The sequence below is a fragment of the Lineus longissimus genome, chromosome 13 (genome assembly GCF_910592395.1).
Source record: "Lineus longissimus chromosome 13, tnLinLong1.2, whole genome shotgun sequence".
NCBI classification, from domain to species: domain Eukaryota; kingdom Metazoa; phylum Nemertea; class Pilidiophora; order Heteronemertea; family Lineidae; genus Lineus; species Lineus longissimus.
In genome coordinates, this window is record NC_088320.1 from 3,909,582 (window position 1) to 3,929,843 (window position 20,262).

A 20,262-nucleotide genomic window follows, 5' to 3' on the forward strand; every position below is an offset into this window, starting at 1 on the left:
AGACTATTTATCACTGGCTAGTCTCTCACGCTTTGCTATCATTTGGATGAAGGAAGTTTAATTTTCGTTTTATTTTAAAAACATATCCTAATACATGATTCTTATACGTCTTGATAAAGAAGCTTTTGGGACATTGTAAATATTGTAGGCTCATAATATGTACGTGAAAACGAAACTAAATAAGATCTTAACAAGGGATATTAAGATGATCTCTTAAGGATATTTAACCTGGGACTAGACTGTTTCCATTATCATGACTGATTCATGTCTTAAAAAGCATGTTGATAGGCAGGCATCTTTGTACATTTGCGCGGTTTTATTCAATCCAAAAATCGATTTCTTGAAGCCTCGCATTATAAGAATTTGGCAGAATAGAAAAAAACCCTATGTAATTAATTAGCGATCATCATGAGTTGTGAATTATCCTCTTATGATGTAAAAAAAACACAACAACGTTTGTACTTGGAGCTTTAGTTGATAAATGTGTACATGCTTGGGAAATGTACAGAGGCGATTTACCAGTCTACAGAACACATCCTGAACTGAGCAGCTGTTGGAACATCTAGGTCAATGGTAGAGCCATAAAATAATATAAAATTCATATCGCCTCTTCTTTTGGTTTTATGCGTTTTAGCTCTCTCCTGCCACTAAGGACTGGCCTGGCGGTGCCTTTGATGTACGTCATAAAGTCATATTATAACCATGTCCCATTATATTTATGATAATTTTACGACCAGTCAGTATCGACTGGAGTCTAGGCCAGACCTGGCACAATTCTGCATGCAGAAGAAGCGAGGATGTTATCTAGTCTTACAGAATGGATGAGTTTTCGTATGTGCCTACCATATTTTGGATTTGTGAAAGTCGATTTCAAGGATTTAGAAAAATCGGAAAAATATATTCTAAATGAGCCTTCCACATAAATCATGCCGGTCAGAGGTTACTTGAGTGGTATGTTAAAGGCGTTCCCATTGGCTGGTACTAATCACGTGTTTCCCACAAGTCTTGTTCATCTTTCTGCTACGGCGCTCGGTAACCGCTCGGTAAGTACAACGTTTCTCCAACTCTCTCCTCTATTTATGTTTCAAAAAGACAATTAATCCTGACTTTATGCTCAATTACGAGTGAATTATGACGCGAATTGTTCTAGGGTGGATCGCTGTACTTCGCAGGTTTATCATAGCGCTTTAGATCTCTGATCATGAGCGCACGGAGAATTTTATGGCGGTAATTTATGACCAGCGCTGAACATTTTTTTAGCAGAACATTACCATTTATGGTTCTCGGGCAAAGGGTACCATTAAAATGAGGCAAATGGGCCCATGTGCTTTACTAGTCTGTTTGGTGAGGACATTGATCATGTCCAGCAAATCATATTATCTAAAGAGACCGCAACCCGCCACTCGAGCAAGCTTGTGTCCTCCGTGCTTTGGGCACAACGTTGAATTTGTCTCTCATTCCGAAAATAGTGTGAATACCATTTAACTATCCAAGGGTAGAAACATAAATCCAATCTGTTACACTATTTCATTGCTATATTAACATGTACTGTATGATGTTTAGACGTTTATTCAGTCAATGTTGATTCCTTTACGAAAGGTATAGTATTTCGCCATTTGTCATTCACGCCATCAAGCATTATACATTAGTTATGATTACGAGACAGGTGGATTAATGGCTCTCTCTATGTATGAAATTAAACGATGAGATATCCCATTTAACGTACTGGCTCTATGACGAATGAACAATTCTCTGGCGCCTTTAACAGAAAGGACATCACTAATTTGGCGGGTAAAAGAAAGTTGAATTCACAGGCATCTTTGACTCTTCTGGATCTGCTTAACACAATTGCATTGCATTTAGGTTCGACTTACATCTACGTGAATAACTCTTCAGCCTGTCCTGATGAATGCATAGTTCAGGAAGCATTCATGCACTTGTATACAATGGGTTTCAGAAGCATCCCTGGATTGCATTGGTACTACGAATCGAAGCGATTACATTGTCAAACTCATCTTTTCCAAATCTTAGATATAAGAATCCTCACCTTATGTTGATGCCGTACAATGCACATGACATACTCATCAATTACTTTTCTCCCTCAAGTTTTAGATGAAACAGTAAATGCTTAAACCGTAGTTCGGACTTCTCTCGCGCGCTGCACATAAAGTTTGACACAATGATTCTTTGGCACGTCAATTCCAGGTGTCATGGAGAGTACATAACGATTTACTATACAGCACTTTGTATTTTACACCTGCCATATTTGGACTATTAATACGATATATGTATCATGGCATTATTATAATTTGAAATTGATAGTTAGTTAGTGGTAAAGAACTTATATATACATCCGAGCGCGTTTCTATCTAGGGTAGGGACGTGTTTTAGACTTCCTCCACTCCCCCTTCTCCATAATGTTGACAATAGAGAGAAACACATATGATATGAAAGCGGTTTTGTCTCTCACCTTTTCTTGTCACATAGGCCTCCTATTTTATATGCTTCTGACACCCGAGGCGCCTATAGGTAATTTACTGTGCATTAGCCCAGGTGTTCCTGGCAGATGATCATGACTTTTTGACAGCTTATTACTGTGTAATGATGATATATTCATTTAACGTAAATACAGTAGGCCTACAGTGTATCAATGACTGGTTATCAAAAGCTCATTTCACCTTAACTTAGGATTAGGTCACATATATTCCTTGCATACAGACATATACGCGTACATATGTACAGATGACCTACTTTGAAGTTGAGACGAGAAAACTATAGAATTCACCAACATTTGGCAACCTCTTAATAATTGAACTCAAGAACTCTCCAAAACCCCACCCAACGCCTGATTGGCCCAAGTCTGACATAATGCAATTGAGTGATTCTGGTAACACATTATAGTGAATTTTTATGTCGTGACAGCTCGCCAATAACCTAAAACTTGTCAAAAGTGGCCATCATAGGCGATGATGCCGAGCCGACTGTGCAAAAAAACTCAAATTGCTGACCTTGCGCATCGTCCAATACAATCGTGCTTCACGGCAGGTATCACTTTAAACGGAAAAGCGACTGTCACTCCCTCAATTACCTTCACTTGAAATATATCTATAAACGAGGAAACCTATGTTACATCTGTCAGGGGAGATTTAAGACTAGTTTAGTCGACTTCCTCGCGTTATGTCATTTAAGATATATGTCTCAATCGGTATAGTTTATCATTATTCTGTTTACTAAGATTTATAGATGCTCGTTTTCATCAAGTGGGTTGGTGTGTTTTGCATTGCCAACAGGAAGTGTAGAAAACGATTAAAGGTTTAGAGCAAATACCATATCACCAATAAGCAATTTAGCCAACACTGAATTTAGTCAATTAACAGTGACACCTTTACGAAATTTCTTTCCTGGTTTTAACAAGCAGATAGGTAAATATCAGGTTCAACTAGTGAATTAATGAATGAGAAAACGGATTTAAAGCGCAACGATTCTGAATAGAAAGTATCTTCGAAGAATGTAAAAAACATGTATATCCTTTCCATCTGCGGTACATTTCGAAGTTTTGGCATTGATGAATGAATGTTGGTGCTACAAGTATCTCCTTCGTAAGGGTGGATAATGTTGAAATTATTGAAGGAGAGAGGTCCTGTCAAAATTTTTGAAATCTTCTAGCGATAAGCATATTACAATTTTAACCATCTGATAACTGATCACCAGGACAATGAGTTCACGACACCCTGTTAAACAAACTATTGGAACAATTCTTCAACGATCTGCTATTCGCAAACCAGAGTCTCTTCCTTAAAGGAGTCAACTTTCAGTATTATTATTCACAGAGTGAAAATGACACAAATTCATTCAGGAAGTGATATGTCTTCATCACATAACGAAATACAAACTCCAGCAAAACATGAAACAATTTGAATACGTTCCTGGGACAAAATCAAATGTGTTTCTGGAAAGTCCTGTCAATTGTAGAGCACACTATCTCTTAGGAAGATAAACACACAAGGGGCATTGGAGGTCCCATAATCCCAGATATCCTTAGACTGAACTAATATCCGAATTTTCAAAACGCTGTTACCAATTTCCCATCAAATGCTCATTTCCCCTCTAACCACTGATGACATCCCTGGTGTCTAAACCACAGATTTGTACTCCTAACTTTATGAAGACAAATCCTCGTTTTCGACAGACCCGGCCTCCAAGGAATCATTATTGTTTGTCATATTAGTAACAACAAATTGGCACTACAACCATTTTGCGCCAGCCCAGCGTGATGGGATTTTTAATATTCTCGTGTCTACGGGTGTTCGAAACCACAAGATGCTATTTATTGATAAATTGCAAACACTGTAGTGTGGGACCGTGCGTTGTTAGATTGAAAAAAACAACAGCTCTGAGCTAAACTGGAAATCAAAATTATTTATTCTTGTCTTGTTCCGAAAGTAAGATATTTTAGTTTTAAGACGATGAGTGATCCTCAGCACTTCATTCAGCAATGTTGAGATGCAATCTGGTGTGGTGAGTGTATCGACTCTTGATAGTTCTCACCCTGGTCTATCTCAACCAGAGATGGTGTGAGATAAGACCTCGTTAAGGAAAACGAGGGAAATTTGCATCTCTCTCTTCATCATGACGATTCATAACGAGTTCCAAAACTGGCAAAAGAAAAGTGAATTCAAATGGGATGACATTGACACACCATGTACTGTAATAGTACTGTTTTTAGTCTGACATCGGACATTCTTATTGAATTGGACCTCTGTAATCAAGACTTCTCGCTATCAAGGATGGCTTCTTCCAGTCCCATGGGTGTTCTTAATAAGGAGAGTTCTATTATTTGTTGTTTCGAGCTCAGCTACAGAATATTGCACATGCCAAAAGAAGACTGATAAAATAATCAATCCAATTTGTTTTCTTTCGATTTGATTTCCCTCTAGTATCCTTAAGCCAATCATTTTGGTGCATTTTAAGAAGACTTGTCAATTGAGACCAAATGGAGTCAAATGAGAAGAAAATAAGCATTTCTAATCCCAATTAAACCAACATTTCTCAGATTGATTACTAATTTGGCAAATTTATGATCTCACTAATAAACGCCAGGGGACCGGTTGGCAATAAACATGCCATGTTCATTGAAAATGGGTGAGCGTCGTTACCTGAGAAGAAACTGCTTACAATTCATTTTGCGTGCGATGGCTCCAGATGCTTGCGAAAAATCTATCTTACCGAAACGACTTCAGATTCTGTTGGCTTCCGAGAGGAAAATAGTTATTCGAGCACCTCAGAAGAACATTTCAAATAATTGTCCCTGACAACTAAGTAAATTTCGACCTCTTCCCCCGACTTCCATTACTTTGCTGCTTTTTCAACTTTTTATGAATTTTTAGCTGGTCAGTTCGGATTGGAGGAGGGCTACCCCTAGCTTCTTCGCATCTAGTACAATGTACATAAAACCAGCTTTAGGAGAGCCATTTCGACCTACACTGTGCCTCTGTTTCACAAGGTTATTGGACAGGGACATTCTCCGGAAATCCTTCAGCATCTCTTCTACGCCTGATCAATCCAGGGTTAACTAGATGACCTAATCCAAACAACCCTACTTATACATGCAATCTTCAGGGCATGTTTCCATGTCATTGATGTATACAAGCAATTACTGAGCCCCTATCTCGTTGGTTTTATGGCTGTTGATAATTTCCTTTCCACTCTTTCATTACCATCTTGCCGATAGTCCAAGATGAACATTGGTTGACAGTCTTAGAAGAGATTACTGACATCGGACAGCAAGACCGTTGATGGTGTGTACATATGTCCAAAATATTTGTGCAGCAATTTTGACATTCATTGTTCCAAATCTGCATCATAAGCACGTTTTTCTGTGACATCGGGGGGGGGGGGGGGGGTGCTGCCCGCCACATACCTGTACCCGTCATAACGACCAAGAATAACACATGCCTAGGATTACAGATAGTTGATAAAAATGCTGGATTAAATGTTAAAAATGTCAAGTATGTGCTTCACTCTGCCATTCTGAGAGAAAATCTACAACAAAGGAGGAGCTAATAAGCTGCTCTGCAATGTACAAAGAAATTGCCCTCACCCATGCCAAGCTATTGTCCAAACAGCCTAATAACTCTCAAAACAGCTGTAATACAAAACAGGTTGACAAAAGCCCCCCATTAGTCTGATAAATGTCATAACATTTCATAGAGCTGACGAAAATGTCTGTTTTTGCCTATTTACACGATAATTATGAGAGAATACGCGTGATTTACTAAGAAAATCATGATTTGTTGAAGATCTTAAGACACCGATTCTCGCCTATAGAATGGCGAAGAAAGCGGATCAGACAAGTCACATTTATAACAGAATATAAAAAAACTGACTTGTCGTATCTCTCCATTGCCGATGGTGGAAAATGAATTCTCCATGCCAATATAAAGAAGTTTATCTCTCAGAGAATATGTCAGAGGATAATCTGTCTTTATTCCTGTAATCGGGCGGATGACAATAATTTGGACATTGTTTGCTACCAGTGTGAAGTGTCACTTTTGGTTAATGAGCAAATCATGGCGGGGGAGATATAGCATCTAATGAATCCAGGGCCAGTGTTACGGTCTTGTTTGAAGTTTGAGTGGGGGTATCTGAATTGAGTGCGGTAATCTCGTTATATTATATATGACGTTGGGAAAATGAACGCAAAAACTCGGTTCTGAAAAGAGTGCAGAAAAACCCATTATTTAATAATTGTCTACTGGTCGTACAAGGTAGATTGATCATGGTCAGAGTATACATTGGCAGTCAGCATGCATAGCAGGTTTTGTGCAGAGCAAGAACAGCTCTGCGGTCAGTATACGAATACTGCTATGCTTTGCAGTTCGTAGTAAACTTTAAATTCGTCCTGTTTAGTACGATAAGCTAAGCCGATCTTCACGGAGAGCATGCCAGTGCCATGTACAGTTTCCATGATCAGCAAGGGAGAGTATAAGATTTGCAGCCAGCATGCATGCATTTGACGTGAAGAGCATGATATGCTTCGCAGACAGGCAATGTTAGCCTGTGTAGAGCTAAATGCGTACATATAAAATGCCCATGTAGAGGATAATGGTAAGCTTCGTGGCCAACATGCAAAGTAGGCCAATGTAGAGCATGATAAGCTTTACGGTCAGCATGCAACAGGCAGAGTAGAGCACAAGCGTGCAAAGTAGGCCGGAGGCCATGTAAAGCACGAAATGCCTCGCAAGTAGCGGGCAAACTGGGTTATTCTGCATGTTTGAAGTCAGCAAGCAATTAGTTCTAGGAAAGACAGAATGTGCTTGATGGTCAGCACCTGAACCAAGTACATTGCAGTATGTAACCATGGCCAACACAGTGTATGGGAAAGCAGATGGCAATAACTGCATATGGTTTCTACCTTTTAGAGTCGTATTCCTCTAATTACAAGGAACACTGCTCACTAAAACAATCATGCCGTTTTGAAGAAATTACAAATTAGTTTGGTTGGAAAATTTATTAGTGGAAGCATGAAGTGCCACATGAATCATGTCCAACTTGATGAATTAGATAATATTCCATCCAAATAATGTTCTCTCGGGTTAAAGGAGCATCGGAAAGTTATGTCTTTTTTAGTTGATACAATTACGTTCCCGGAAAAAATATGATTTTCTTAATTAAGGAAAGTAATATTCCCTTTCAACGGAGACCCCATCGTGATCCCGGACGTGACTTGGACCTTGCAGGCCAAATCTCCCTAGTAGGTCTAGCATGGCCACTTCCGAACGTATTGTCCTCACATAAAACGAATACCATGTCAAACGTTTTATAACGGCACCTTTTGGCAATAAATTTCACTCGGTTACACGATTTGTATATTGGTTTCCAAGCAACCAATTGATATAGTGCACAAGGTTGTAAATCTCTCCTAAATGTAAAATATGAACCATTGTCTTCCGTGGACACTGTTTCATTCTGTCGGGATAATAATACAATAGCTCATCGAGAGAGGTTAATGGCCATACTTTATTTTTTCCTGGCAAGGTAGGGAGGTAATTCACTTTTGACACCCTCAAACAATGCATGGGTGTTGTCTATTTCACCAACGCTTTAAAACACAAATTGTATGCACTTCAGTGTACGTAACAGACTAAACAATGTACGAAGCTTTGGTCAATTTAAGATGAAACTAATCGCTAATACACATCCATTTGTTTGCACTCTCGCTGTTTCAATTTGACATTCAAAAAATCGCTAACGAGTGTACGGATCCTGTCAGAGACAATGGGCCACAACGGGAAGGCAAATACATCAAATGTTACACCACATTTAGCATGATGTACGTCTCAAAAAAAAGTAGCACAGGAAAATATCAATATATCTCAACGATATTATCAGGACTGAGCTGTCACCGTGTACTTCCTTCTTAAGGCCCACGTTTCATTTTCTCAGCAGGCCATCTTATTGTAAAACCTCGTCTTGGCTAGACAATGTACCAAAATGAGGATTGAAAATCCTGGGCGTGCCTGATCACCCCGTAATTGGCAATCAAGTGTACGAACGTGTTGTGTTTTGTTTTTTAAACCACAATAAGATTAAGTGGGAATGGCATTTGGGCACCAAAATTCATTGGCTGACATTGGCTAATTGGCAATTTAAGCTTTTTGGCGAGAAGGTTACATAGTAGTCAATATTCCTTTCTTGACAACTTCCTCGTATTCTTAATTGTCAAGGTCTAAACAACACCTATTGTATTTGAAGAAAGAAAACCCAAGGTGCTCGGCCTTGAAATTCTTCAAATGACAATGTCTCTAATCTTGTCAACAGCTAATCTGGCAGTATCGGCCTACCACTGGCACAATCCAATGTGTTGTGCTACTAATAACTCATCTGTCCATTGAGCATTCATCCATCGTATATACTTGAACTGCAATATGGAATGTAGTCTTTGAACTCAAATTAATCATTATAATATGGATCGTAAAATGAGAATGATTAAGATTGATGGGACTCTGCGTGGCTAATTACTTGTGTGCATTAGTACAGTCTTTTAACCCGTTAGCATCCTTGGGCGGTAAAATATCGCAGAGCTCAAAATGACATGCCATAATATATTCCTTGGCCTCAAAAGTTGCCAAGCTATTAAGAGGGAAGACATATTTCATATCTTCGAACAGCACGTTAGTTGCATCAATTTGTGCCCAGCATCTATATGGTGCCCTAACATGTTGAGCTTAATTTGCATGCTGGCAGCGAAGCTTATATTGCTCTTCACAGACCTAATTTGCATACTGACTGCAAAGCGTAACATGCTGTACACGGTCCTAGTATCAAGTGGTTATATAAAGAATCAAATATTTCTCTGGCGTGAACTGAGTCATTGACATTGGCACTTTCGATCTACTCGCTGTGGATGTATGTAACCATTAAGGTTTGGGTGTGGTCCATAGTTTAGCAGTTGAGGATATGTCACGAGGAAAGGGGTCTACATCCGAAGCAGTGACCAGCATTACGTTCATTTCGATATCGATATCCTTTCTTGGTATAAAAGGACAATTGATTACGACATGAGAGCATGCGTCAAGACAAAAGAAATAAACATACTTGGCCCTTAACGCTGTGAATTCCGAGACACCTGAAAGCCGATGTTGACTACACCTAAAACAAAAACGATGAACCAACGACAAATTAATCTTCGTTCCTGCTCATCAAATATTTATAGGAGATTCGCAGACGAATCTGGTCTGGCATCTAGACGGGCGCTAATAACGAACTCAAGGAGAAAAAAATGATCCTGTATATATTAAGCCTGAGTCGTTAGTTTGTAAATTAAGGGGGATGTGGATAGATTTTCCCGGTGACTTGGATGGTGTTAAGCATGTTGGTATCCGTCTGTGCTTGAAAAATTCATTAAGGTTTGTTTTGTAGAACATTTCTCTATTCTATGCGCATTGTTAAAATCTAAAGAGATACAATATTTAAAGCCCCTTGAAAAACAAATTCTCGAGCCTTGTTGGCAAATGAGTTCGTGAAACCTGCGGACAACGGAAATGTCCGCAGCAAGAGGAGAGCTGATTCGCCGGACGATATGACTTGTTCAATGAAGAAATGGATAGGGCCTTTCAGTTAAATGATAGCAGGTCGCCCATTGCACTGAAGTTAGATTTCTATTATCGGAGGTTACTTTGGTTAATTTCTCAATAATGGTCGCATGTCATGTCGACCGCCATCACCTCTGTTCTGCCTCTTTCTTCTCCACTAATAGAACAATAACCAACCAACAGCGCGCGTTTCACCACGCCAATGCAGGAATGGGCAAAAACGCATGTTTCAAGAAAAACTCATTTGTCAAAATCTCCTTAACGCATCTCGGCCGTGCTCAAAGCTGCTCGTCAGAATCATTCCTCGATCTCATTCGGTGAGCGAGATCCCTGATGAATTATTTTGGGCGGTAAATACGCAGTTGATAGTTCAATGGAGTGCACGTGGAACTCCGAGATTATTTGTCAATTTGTCTGTTTCCCAGGGAAGGCGTAAACTGACATCATTCGTGAAAACGCAATTCTAACGTTCCGGTATACATTGATTTCGTCGGTGAGTGTTTTTTCTTCTATATTATTGCTGTGTCACATCATGTCCATTGCGTTGTTGAATCTCGGGTGCTGATTCAGTTGGGAATGCAAAGGCATGAGTCGTCATCATCACAAATAGCATTCGACGAATTCGAGCAGAACGTGTCGTAGTTCTTTGACTTGCGGTGATGGGAAGTCCTTATTGTTACATTCAAGTAGACACTCTCCGTATATTATCTAATTAAACACTCAAGACTGTCTAATGAGTATCACAAAGTGAGACACTTCAAACGTCATGTCAAAAGGTCACCATCATTCATATCCATAGCTTGCTTATTTGTGTCATTTGCCACGACTTGACTTTTGGTTAAAAACAGTGCAAAGTCCAGCCACCAATGTTGAAAGGTTTCTGAAGGAAGGAGAGATTCTCAAGTTAGTGGTGTACCTCACCGGCAAACTAATTGCGGATGAAGTGTACCTTTGTTTCTCTGAGCTCTCGACTGTGTTACACCACAGGCATCCAAAATAATATTTACGGCAAGGAGAACGTGTATAAGTTTCCATGGAGATTTTTTTAACGATTATTTATTAGCATCTATGTAACAATCTAGAAATAGTTTTGCATACAGGTTGGCAAGTTCGTTACCCCGAAGCAAAAAAGCGCAAAGCACTCGCTAACCCAGCCAGAGCGGATCCACATCAAAGGAAATTTTGCCTCGTTTTTTTGCTGCAGTAGATTTATGGGATAAATGGGTAGTTAATTATATCAGGAGATTTATGAACGAGTTGCTGTATGTAGTCTCTGCACTTCTGCGCTGCATGGCCTATATCAGAATTATCGTTAGTATTATCATTGCGCAGTTGACCTCTTATGTAAACGACCTTGTATACTTATTACAAGTGGTTCCCGGACTGGCGACGAATGACAAGATCGTGAAACTACAAAGTATTAGTTTAATGGGTATTTCGGCTGGTGCCTGAGAAAAAAAGGTTTCACAAGTTAGGTGAAATTCCGGAAAGAAGTTGCATATTTGAAACGAACGGTCCAAAGAGTCAAGAAAGTCATGTAAACAAGTGAAGCCTTGGTTCGGTTCCAATGGTCATATCTCTCCACATTTTCTAATCCTGCGAACAAAAGTAGTGGACAAGTACAACCTATCAATTTGATGGCTGATTTGACGCCTAAACCTTTGGACTCGCTACGACACTTTGGGTGTGCCTTAGCGGCTATTAGACAAACTAACCTGGATGCAATTGAAGGTGTTCGACGGGTGTCAGAGTTATACTGCAGTGCTGTGGCTAGTTGTAGAATGGAAAAGTTAGCTCTTTTCCATTCTGCTGGTGGTATGTTGGACTCACATGTTCCAAACTTTTCCTGCGGAAAAAAGCTGCAGGCCATGTAAGCATTTACCACACCAACACAGTGACCTAAAGTGCCCCAGACAGAAACAGACAAAACACTCGCTACACTTCGCTTCAAGTTTATTACCTATGACGATTTATATTCTCAACCGACTGATTTACAGCGCCAGTGTACATCAAGTTGCATGGCCTCGTTGCAATCGCACTCGACATTATTTACTGGTGAAACATCAAAGATGCCGACACACTGCGGTGGGAGGCTGGAACACTTTATTATGCATCGGGGAAAGGCTCTGAAAATTGCTGCCATCGGGAGTCGTGGGTGCTTTTTATGTCTCATGCGTCAATCTCCAATGATGGCGATGGTCATAATGTACTGGCAATCAGTTCAAAATATTTAAGAATAAGAAGTATCAATTTGTCACTCGCAGTAGCTGCTTTCCGACATCAAGCTATTGACCCTTTCGCAAGCGAAACCCCCGGCAATCCAGCACTTCTTCCTTTCTCCACCAGGCCACCTGCTTCTGTGTGATTGAAAGAGAAGCTCGCATCTGAGGAGGAAGAACCATAAAGAACATCGAACCATTGTGAATGGTTTACGACTGCTCCACGACTATGGCGGGACATCCTGGGCTTGTGTTTGCATCGCCTGCTGTGTCACGCTCACTTGCCAAATACCGGCACATTAATAGCACGCTAATGCATTGGTATATTCGACAAACATTTGATGACACAGACTCTAGTTTATGCCCTATGTGATGTTTATTACCGAAGTAATTTACAACTTGATATCTCCAGACAGAAATCAAATAGAGGCAGAGTTCTGCCTTGGAAATAGAGAAGAGCACCGACGACGATGGTAGGCCCGCAATGCTGCTCAAGTGTCTATTTACAAACTCTAGTCACTAATTGTAATTTTTATTCGTCTACTACAGATACTGGTGGATGACAATCGATATCTTGTCACAACGAGGAAATTCCTTTGATGTTTTGCCGCCATCGCTGACGCGCATGCGCAGAGGCCCAAACGACCATTTTGCCGCGGATGTCATCCAGGAGCACCAATTAACACAAATTATGAGTTCGTATTATTCGAGTTCTTATCTTGGCACGGCACAGAGTAACAATACGGACCAGTTTCATGTGAGTAGTCCTGTGGGGACGAACTACCCCGGCCAGGGTCACCGGGACTATTCCCCGTACGACTCTGCCCCGTACGAGGGAAGCTGTGGACGATACTCGGCGTTGTACGACCGCGGGGATATCCGTACCGTAGCGGCGCAACCCGCTCACCAATACTACAACCAAACACAAGACTCAGTGAACTCAGTTACGGCGGTGAACTGCCGAAATGAGTACTCTCAAAGCCCAACAAACCTCACGAATTCAAACCAAAATGGGAACCATGTTCCGGACTATAACTGTGTTTCGCGGACGGCTAGTGAAAATTTCCGGGACACGTGTCAAAATGGTCAACATTCAGAAGGAAATCAATCTCTGCCTCAACAGATGCCGATATACCCCTGGATGAAGTCACAATTTGGTGAGTAGTATTCTTCCCATGCATGTTACCCGCCAATCAACTAACTTGACAGAAGTGACACTCCTCTTAACAGACTTCTCCGTCCCCTTTAGTTAAACTACCATCCACCGATTCCCGAGGGAATGATAATAAGTATAGGTCTGTCATACTTTAGCTGTTTTTCAGCACAACTACTATCTTCTAGGTTTATTTTACCTCTTAGCTCCGTCAGTGATTGTTGGGTGCGGCAAAACAGTAATAGCGGGCCAATGGGCAAGAAAAATCAATCGCAACGACAAGGCTGTTCGGGCAGTACTGCGCAGTTCCAGGCAACCCAGTCAATCCGGTACGATCTCATTAGTCACTGCGGCTGCTTAATATATCTTCCGTTCAATAATGATGTGGATGTATTCTGTATTGTTTTCATGCGGTGGTTACCAAGTGCTGGCGGCTTAATATTTTTTAACCAAAGGCAATATCGAGCGCAGGCCTACTCTCTTCACTTCTTGCAGTTCAAATTCTGACTGTCATGGGAAGGTGGCTGGCCAAGATATGTAAAATGTCCGCCCATTCTAAATCTTCGACAGACCTTTTACATAGGTAAAGGGCTTTGTCAACACCAGGTCGATAGATTTAAATTTTGATGATAACGCCTTCATTGTAAACGTTTCCTTCTAAGAATATGATTTTACTGGAATGTGCCATTGACAGTCTAATATAAGATGGTGTGGGATATCAGATAAGTTGAGGCGTTTAAGATACCTCTGAAATAATTCTCAATATTCAATAATCATTCAAAACTAGCAGAAAAATGCATTTTACAGGTCATGGACGGTGGCTTTCATATTGTTGCATGAAAGGGGCTTTGTGGAATATATATTTTAATATTAGTTCGAAGAATCCGACATTCTGGTCAATAGCTCAATACTTAATGTCAAACAGGCCACACTTCTATCCGCCCATCGGCCCTCGAACGTGTTTTATGTTCTCTATATTGATTTGATATCGCTTCTCATAATCCGCCATCTTTAGTGATTAACTCAATGAACATCACACCTCCATGACTAACGCCTCAGCACCAGATGGCCACTTAAGTTCAACACGGTTTACTTGCACTTCTATGTGTAGGGGGCTAAGTTGTTGACCAATTACAAAGGGATATTTCCCAAATTGGTTATCTTTAATGACATGGGATCGGTTGCCCATGAAAACGCGATTATTATGGTTTCAAATGGGATACAGTTATTGACATGAAAAGTATATACCGGTAAATACACTGATGTACAACATACACTATGCGTGTTAACATCTACATCCGGGTATTATGGCGGCCATGTTTGTTTTTAAGCGCCATTATCCTAGAATAAAATCAAGGTAAATTATGTATCATAAAAGGTCCTTCATGTCAATCACATATTTACACTAGGCTTTGTCTGTCCAAGAAGACAGTGGGCAAAAATGTGTACACAAAACTTAGTACGACTTGAATATGGTCTTGAAAACAGCAATCTTGATATTTCAATCATAGCAAATGATTTAATCATTTGATGCAGCAGTGTGACTCAAAGTTTTGAGTGTTTTTGAACTCTACTGGTTCTAATGTGCAAAAGAGCACTTTGAAAATGGTATCATTTATTTAATCGTCACATTATTAGCCAAATAATAACGCAGACAGATAGATAAATATGTTTTCCTATATCAAATACATTTTTATTGGAAGGGGATTGACATTGCATTGCTCGGACAGTGCACATGTATGGCAACGAACCCCTGGTTGGTAAAGAGACAATGATGCATGAATACAATAATCTGTACACTGAAAAATCTGAGTTATCTATCACGGCATCCATTGAATTCAACAAATGCTGCTTGAAAATCTTTCATTATTTATTTGTTACGACTGACGACCTCACCGACAGACAAATCCCAATCTCTGTTCTATCTGATCAGCCTACTATTGAAATCGCAGGTGTTCCATCATTTTGTTATCATATTGCATTTAAAATTGATCCCTGGATGTCAGAATGTGTTATTCCTAAAGATTGAAAATATTGTCCTCTGATCTGGTGGCTGAGCGACCACGTTTACACCATGAAAAACAAATTCCCAAGCTTCGTCTCGTCTATCTGATATGAAGATAAAGCCGCGGCTGTTACAATACCACAATGTACAGTGATGTACATACACGCATTATCAAATCAAAATATTGTTACATTTGTGCTCTCTGATGCTCTTTCCAGCAACGGCATTAAGAGTATGTCAGTGTCACCCAAATTTCCTTTCTATTTTTGATTTTGACATTCCTCTCACGACCATTCCTTCTTCTAACACAAAGTATCTCCCTTTAGTTCCACTTTCTCCTGGATCAACACATGTATAAACGGATACCACTATGAAAGCTTTCGACGGTCCATCTTGTTTATTCGAAGTAAATTTAAAAAGGGTACACCCTATACACCCAGTGTGTATAAATCAGCCACTTATTCCCCTGAGCAGCCCATGGCCATTTTCAATCCTTCTGAACATCGCGAAATGATAGTCATCCTCGCATAATGACCGGCTAATCCTTCTTTGAAACCGGTCAAGCAATAGTCTCAGAGCTATTTGATGTCTTGGGTGGGTTATCATCATTAGCTGATCGCACTTATTCGAATAACAAGAATTATCATTACGAGTATTAGGGCCCCATTATTCATCCATTCGATGACTGTCTGATCACAGATATTTTTACACCCTGGTTGTTGGTGTTCGTGTGTCTGAAGGGGATGATGCATCTTATACCCTATATTTTCAACTGCAAAATAACACGAGGTTTTGAAGAATTTTCTGTTCTAGATTTAGAGTCCCAGCAAAGTTCGATGCGTACAGCTACTATATCAGCAAGACTGTCACGTCTGCCAACACACTCCTCATTATTATTTCATGGTTAACTTTTTAGCCAGTGCCGCCAGAGAAATCATCTGTAAAATATGTGGTCTTTGGGAGATGGAAATAAATGTTCAGCAGGCATGTGCAGTCCCGTGACAAATCAACATGGTGTCCGAAGGACAAATGTTAGGAGCGTTATTTTATCAATGCTTTCAAATACACGGGGTAATATTCGGTAACTTATGAGGTTACATTATATTCATTGCAAGGTTGATAACTGTGGCGTTTTTTTTATGAAAGGATTCCACGCTAAGGCAGGTCGAATACTTTCGCCCGGAACGCGCCATATTGGAGATACAGAGATAGGGCTGTGCATTATCAAATTTAACATCATTATTTTATTCAGCGATATTATTTGTCGCACATGTGTTGAAATGTTGTCCCTGCCATGCATGGGGTCTTATCCATCTGCAATCTAAGGTCACTTTCCGAAATAATAGCAACAAAACAAGCTGTTGCTGATGAAATATCAGTGCTCCAAAATTTGAAATTATCAACCGATCACTTTTGGGAAAAGATTTAACAATGCCCAACATGGCGTGAAACACATCTGTTGATATGATATTAAGCAAGCCGTTTAACTGCTGACACAGCATATGAAGAGTTCATGGAATGAGCCATTACGCAAAAAACGACAAGTGTGGTAAAATGCTAAAATGGTAAAAGCTGACGGTACCCCTTACCAAATAGTTGGCTTGCCAACTGGGCCCCACAAAATCTCACTTATTCAAAGACCATTGCAGTTAGAGTAGCGCGTAAATGTGGAGTAAGTGGCTCGTGCATTTTTTGTATGCAGCATGTCGAGATAGAAAGAGCAATACAGTGCTCCGGCGGATAACACGATGACTATGACTATGATAATCACACTCTTTGTAAACGAAATATCATCATTTAAATCCAAATATCAAATTTAAATGACCAGGGCCATAGCTGGGTGGTCAAGAAGAATGCCTATTCAAATACGCAGACATGCACGTGATCAATGGTTTTATTCATACTATCCAGGCGGCAGCACTGCATACACAGTATTTGAATGTATCCACATGATGTATATGGCATCTGACCCAATTATCTATTCTTTTGACTCTAATAAACTTTATTTTCCACCATTATACTTCAAATATAGATTATCAAATTACCACTGGCGTGCATTTTATATTCATAGGGCCGGACAGAAAGCGCGGGCGGCAGACTTACACGCGGTACCAAACCTTAGAGTTAGAGAAAGAGTTCCATTTCAATAAATATCTCACGAGGAGACGGAGGATCGAAATCGCTCACGCTTTATGCCTGACGGAGCGGCAGATTAAAATTTGGTTCCAGAATCGCCGGATGAAGTGGAAGAAAGAAAACAAGCAGCCTGATGGGACTGTCTGCAAAGAGGAGGAGGAGGAGGCGACGGAGACGGAAGACGTCAAGTCTACGGGCTGATCGGCCGTGAGGACTCATCAAGGTCAGTGTGGTGTGAGAAGGTTCGGCGTGGCGGGTCCTGCTCGAACTTATACCTTCGCTTACAGCTCATTTTGCCATAATTTGCCTTGATCAAATGTACTTTGCCTCAGTGCATCGCCTGTACAAGTGACTGCCAGTGGTGGAAAATACTTCCAAACGTTCACCAGTATCAAATAATCACTGCAATGCCACACCATTTGAAACAGCTACACCAGGTATGCCATGTTGGCAATGTTAGACGCCAGGCTAAACTTCCAGAGAGATGTATCCCATAGTCCCAACCTACAGTTATATGTATACCCAAGCAAACATAAGTCAGAAGTCTTGCTTGTTTTAGTAACACATTCCCTCGGTTCCTTTTGTACTTAGTCTATTTGAAGTGTATGTGTGGTTTTGGCAAGTTATGGTGGAATGTTGGCGAAACGCGGGCTGATCTCATTCAAAAGCCTTCAAATGATTTGGCAAAAATATCATAGGCGTCGCCAGCAGAGGCCTAGGCGGCATGCTTCAAAATTCAAAACTCTGACTGCTCAGCAGATGTGCAGAATAACAGGCGACGCTTATTTGCTTATTAGCAGTCTTGTGGAATACAGCGATTGCATCATCTGTATGCTTCTATGTCAAAAGTTGAAATATGGATCTGAATGTCTGTATTATAACAATTAACTCAGGAGTTTTCTTGTCCCACGACAACGAGAGGTTAATCATACAGCGACCAGCCTGCACTTTGAAGTAGATTTTGCCTGTCCATGAAATGGACGCAATATGTGTTTTTGTAAAAGGTAATTTGAAAAGATTCTCATCAGAATAACAGTTTCAGAGGACAGGGGATTTTTTTCATGTTTTTCTATTAACTTGCATAATCAAAACAAAAAACACGAGTTGACTAACGGCCAGTGTGTATGAGAAAATGTAGGGGATACATCAGTAATAAGAGAAGGGATTGCATAAGTCCTATCTCAAACTGTACCTCTTGGTGTTTTTTTGGGCGAACTCAGTGAGCCATAAGATGCTCTGAGGCTACGGTCAACGAAAAAAAAAATAAACGAAGGACTCAAAATTATTAAGATTATTCAAATTAAAGCTAACATCACTAAAAGAAAAATCGACATTGAAAACAGGCAAGAATTCATTGAATGAACGGAATGCGTTCGACTGAAATTTGTTGTACACTATTTAGCTTCAGTTTTCATTACTTCTAAATGATTATTTTGGGTGGGTATCGTGGTCATGTTTACATTGATAATTCTAATTGGCAATAGACTAAGGAGTTGTGATACTACGCCATGTATTTTGAGATTTAATAACTTTCAACCCTTTCATATTTCTCAAAGTTCAATTCAGGGTAAATACATAATACGAGTGGCTTTCGATTTATTCGCCATAGATCAGTCAGAAAAGGGCTGGAAAAGGGTAATATTATTGTGAAAGGGTAAAATTCTAATATTAGAAGTACTTGTGTCTCGTATTGTAACAGTATTGTTGATGTAATGTATGTTTGATGACGTGTAGAGCGTAAAGTGGTAGATTCTGCGTGAACGGCTATATAGTTTAAAGGATTCACGCTTGGCGGCGGTGAACGCCATGGCCTGTCTTAAATTTCAAGCCCAGTCAGTATTTTCCACTCAGTTTTCTTTTGGTCAGGTGGTAAGATTTTTGTGAGATTCAAGTTATTTTTAGAATTTAAGGTCCAGTGGTCGAAATATTTGGTTCGGTGATGTGACAAGTTTTTTAATAGAAAAACCGTTACAGCTGCCTTGTGTTTAGTCTCTTTTTGTCTGGTGGTAAGTGAAAAAGAAAACAATTTCAGATCAAAATGAGCAGTGGAGAACACTGAAACCTCATCCTATGTCACTTAAGTCTCGATTTTGATATACTTAAGTCTAGGAGTTTGGCAGGGACAAGGTTTGTTACTCGGTCATGAGATAATATGTTGTCTGCCAATCCGGTTCAATTCAAATTAAATTTGTGGAAATTGGTGTAAATCATATGACACAAAATGGTGAAATGTTTTGCAAGCAATTTTGTCAAAATTGGTTTCAAATGAACACTTTTAAATTGTATTAGATTTTATTTTGTAGATCAGTATAGTGACTGTGAATAAATATTACATGTTTTGTCTAAACTGCAAGTGTTTTTTTTGTCTGCAGATGAAGGAATCAAAAAACGTGGGGGTAGCAATTTTACTGTTTTGGAAAACAGACTACGCGCCACAGGGGACTTTTTCGCTTAAGTTATTAGCTCAACCCCTCTCCACTTAGTCACATGTTATAGCTCGTCGCGGAATAACAGCCACCCCATCTACTCCGGAGATTCCATTTAGAGGAGACCCTGTGCTTTTTGATACCACTCCCTGGCTTAGCCATAGAAGGAGAAAGCAGCTGTGCGAGATGATTTACTTCCACAGCGGCCTTGTAGAGGGAAAGTTTTTGA

The 20,262-nt window shown here is 40.0% G+C and overlaps 1 protein-coding gene across 3 annotated transcripts in view; it reads left to right on the top strand.

Moving 5' to 3' along the window:
- The window catches only part of LOC135498477 (homeobox protein Hox-A7-like), a 38,101-nt gene extending 18,147 nt beyond the window's left edge, over positions 1-19,954 (top strand). For 2 of the 3 annotated variants that reach the window (XM_064788781.1, XM_064788782.1), the window contains exons 3-4: positions 12,863-13,470; positions 17,543-19,954. In XM_064788781.1, coding sequence (XP_064644851.1) covers positions 12,873-13,470; positions 17,543-17,808 — 864 coding nt within the window. In that variant the 5' untranslated portion in view covers positions 12,863-12,872 and the 3' untranslated portion in view covers positions 17,809-19,954. Of the gene's footprint in view, positions 1-784; positions 1,044-12,862; positions 13,471-17,542 lie in introns of those variants that run through there. The other variant, XM_064788785.1, reaches the window with a different exon arrangement.
- Positions 19,955-20,262: the final 308 nt, after the last annotated feature.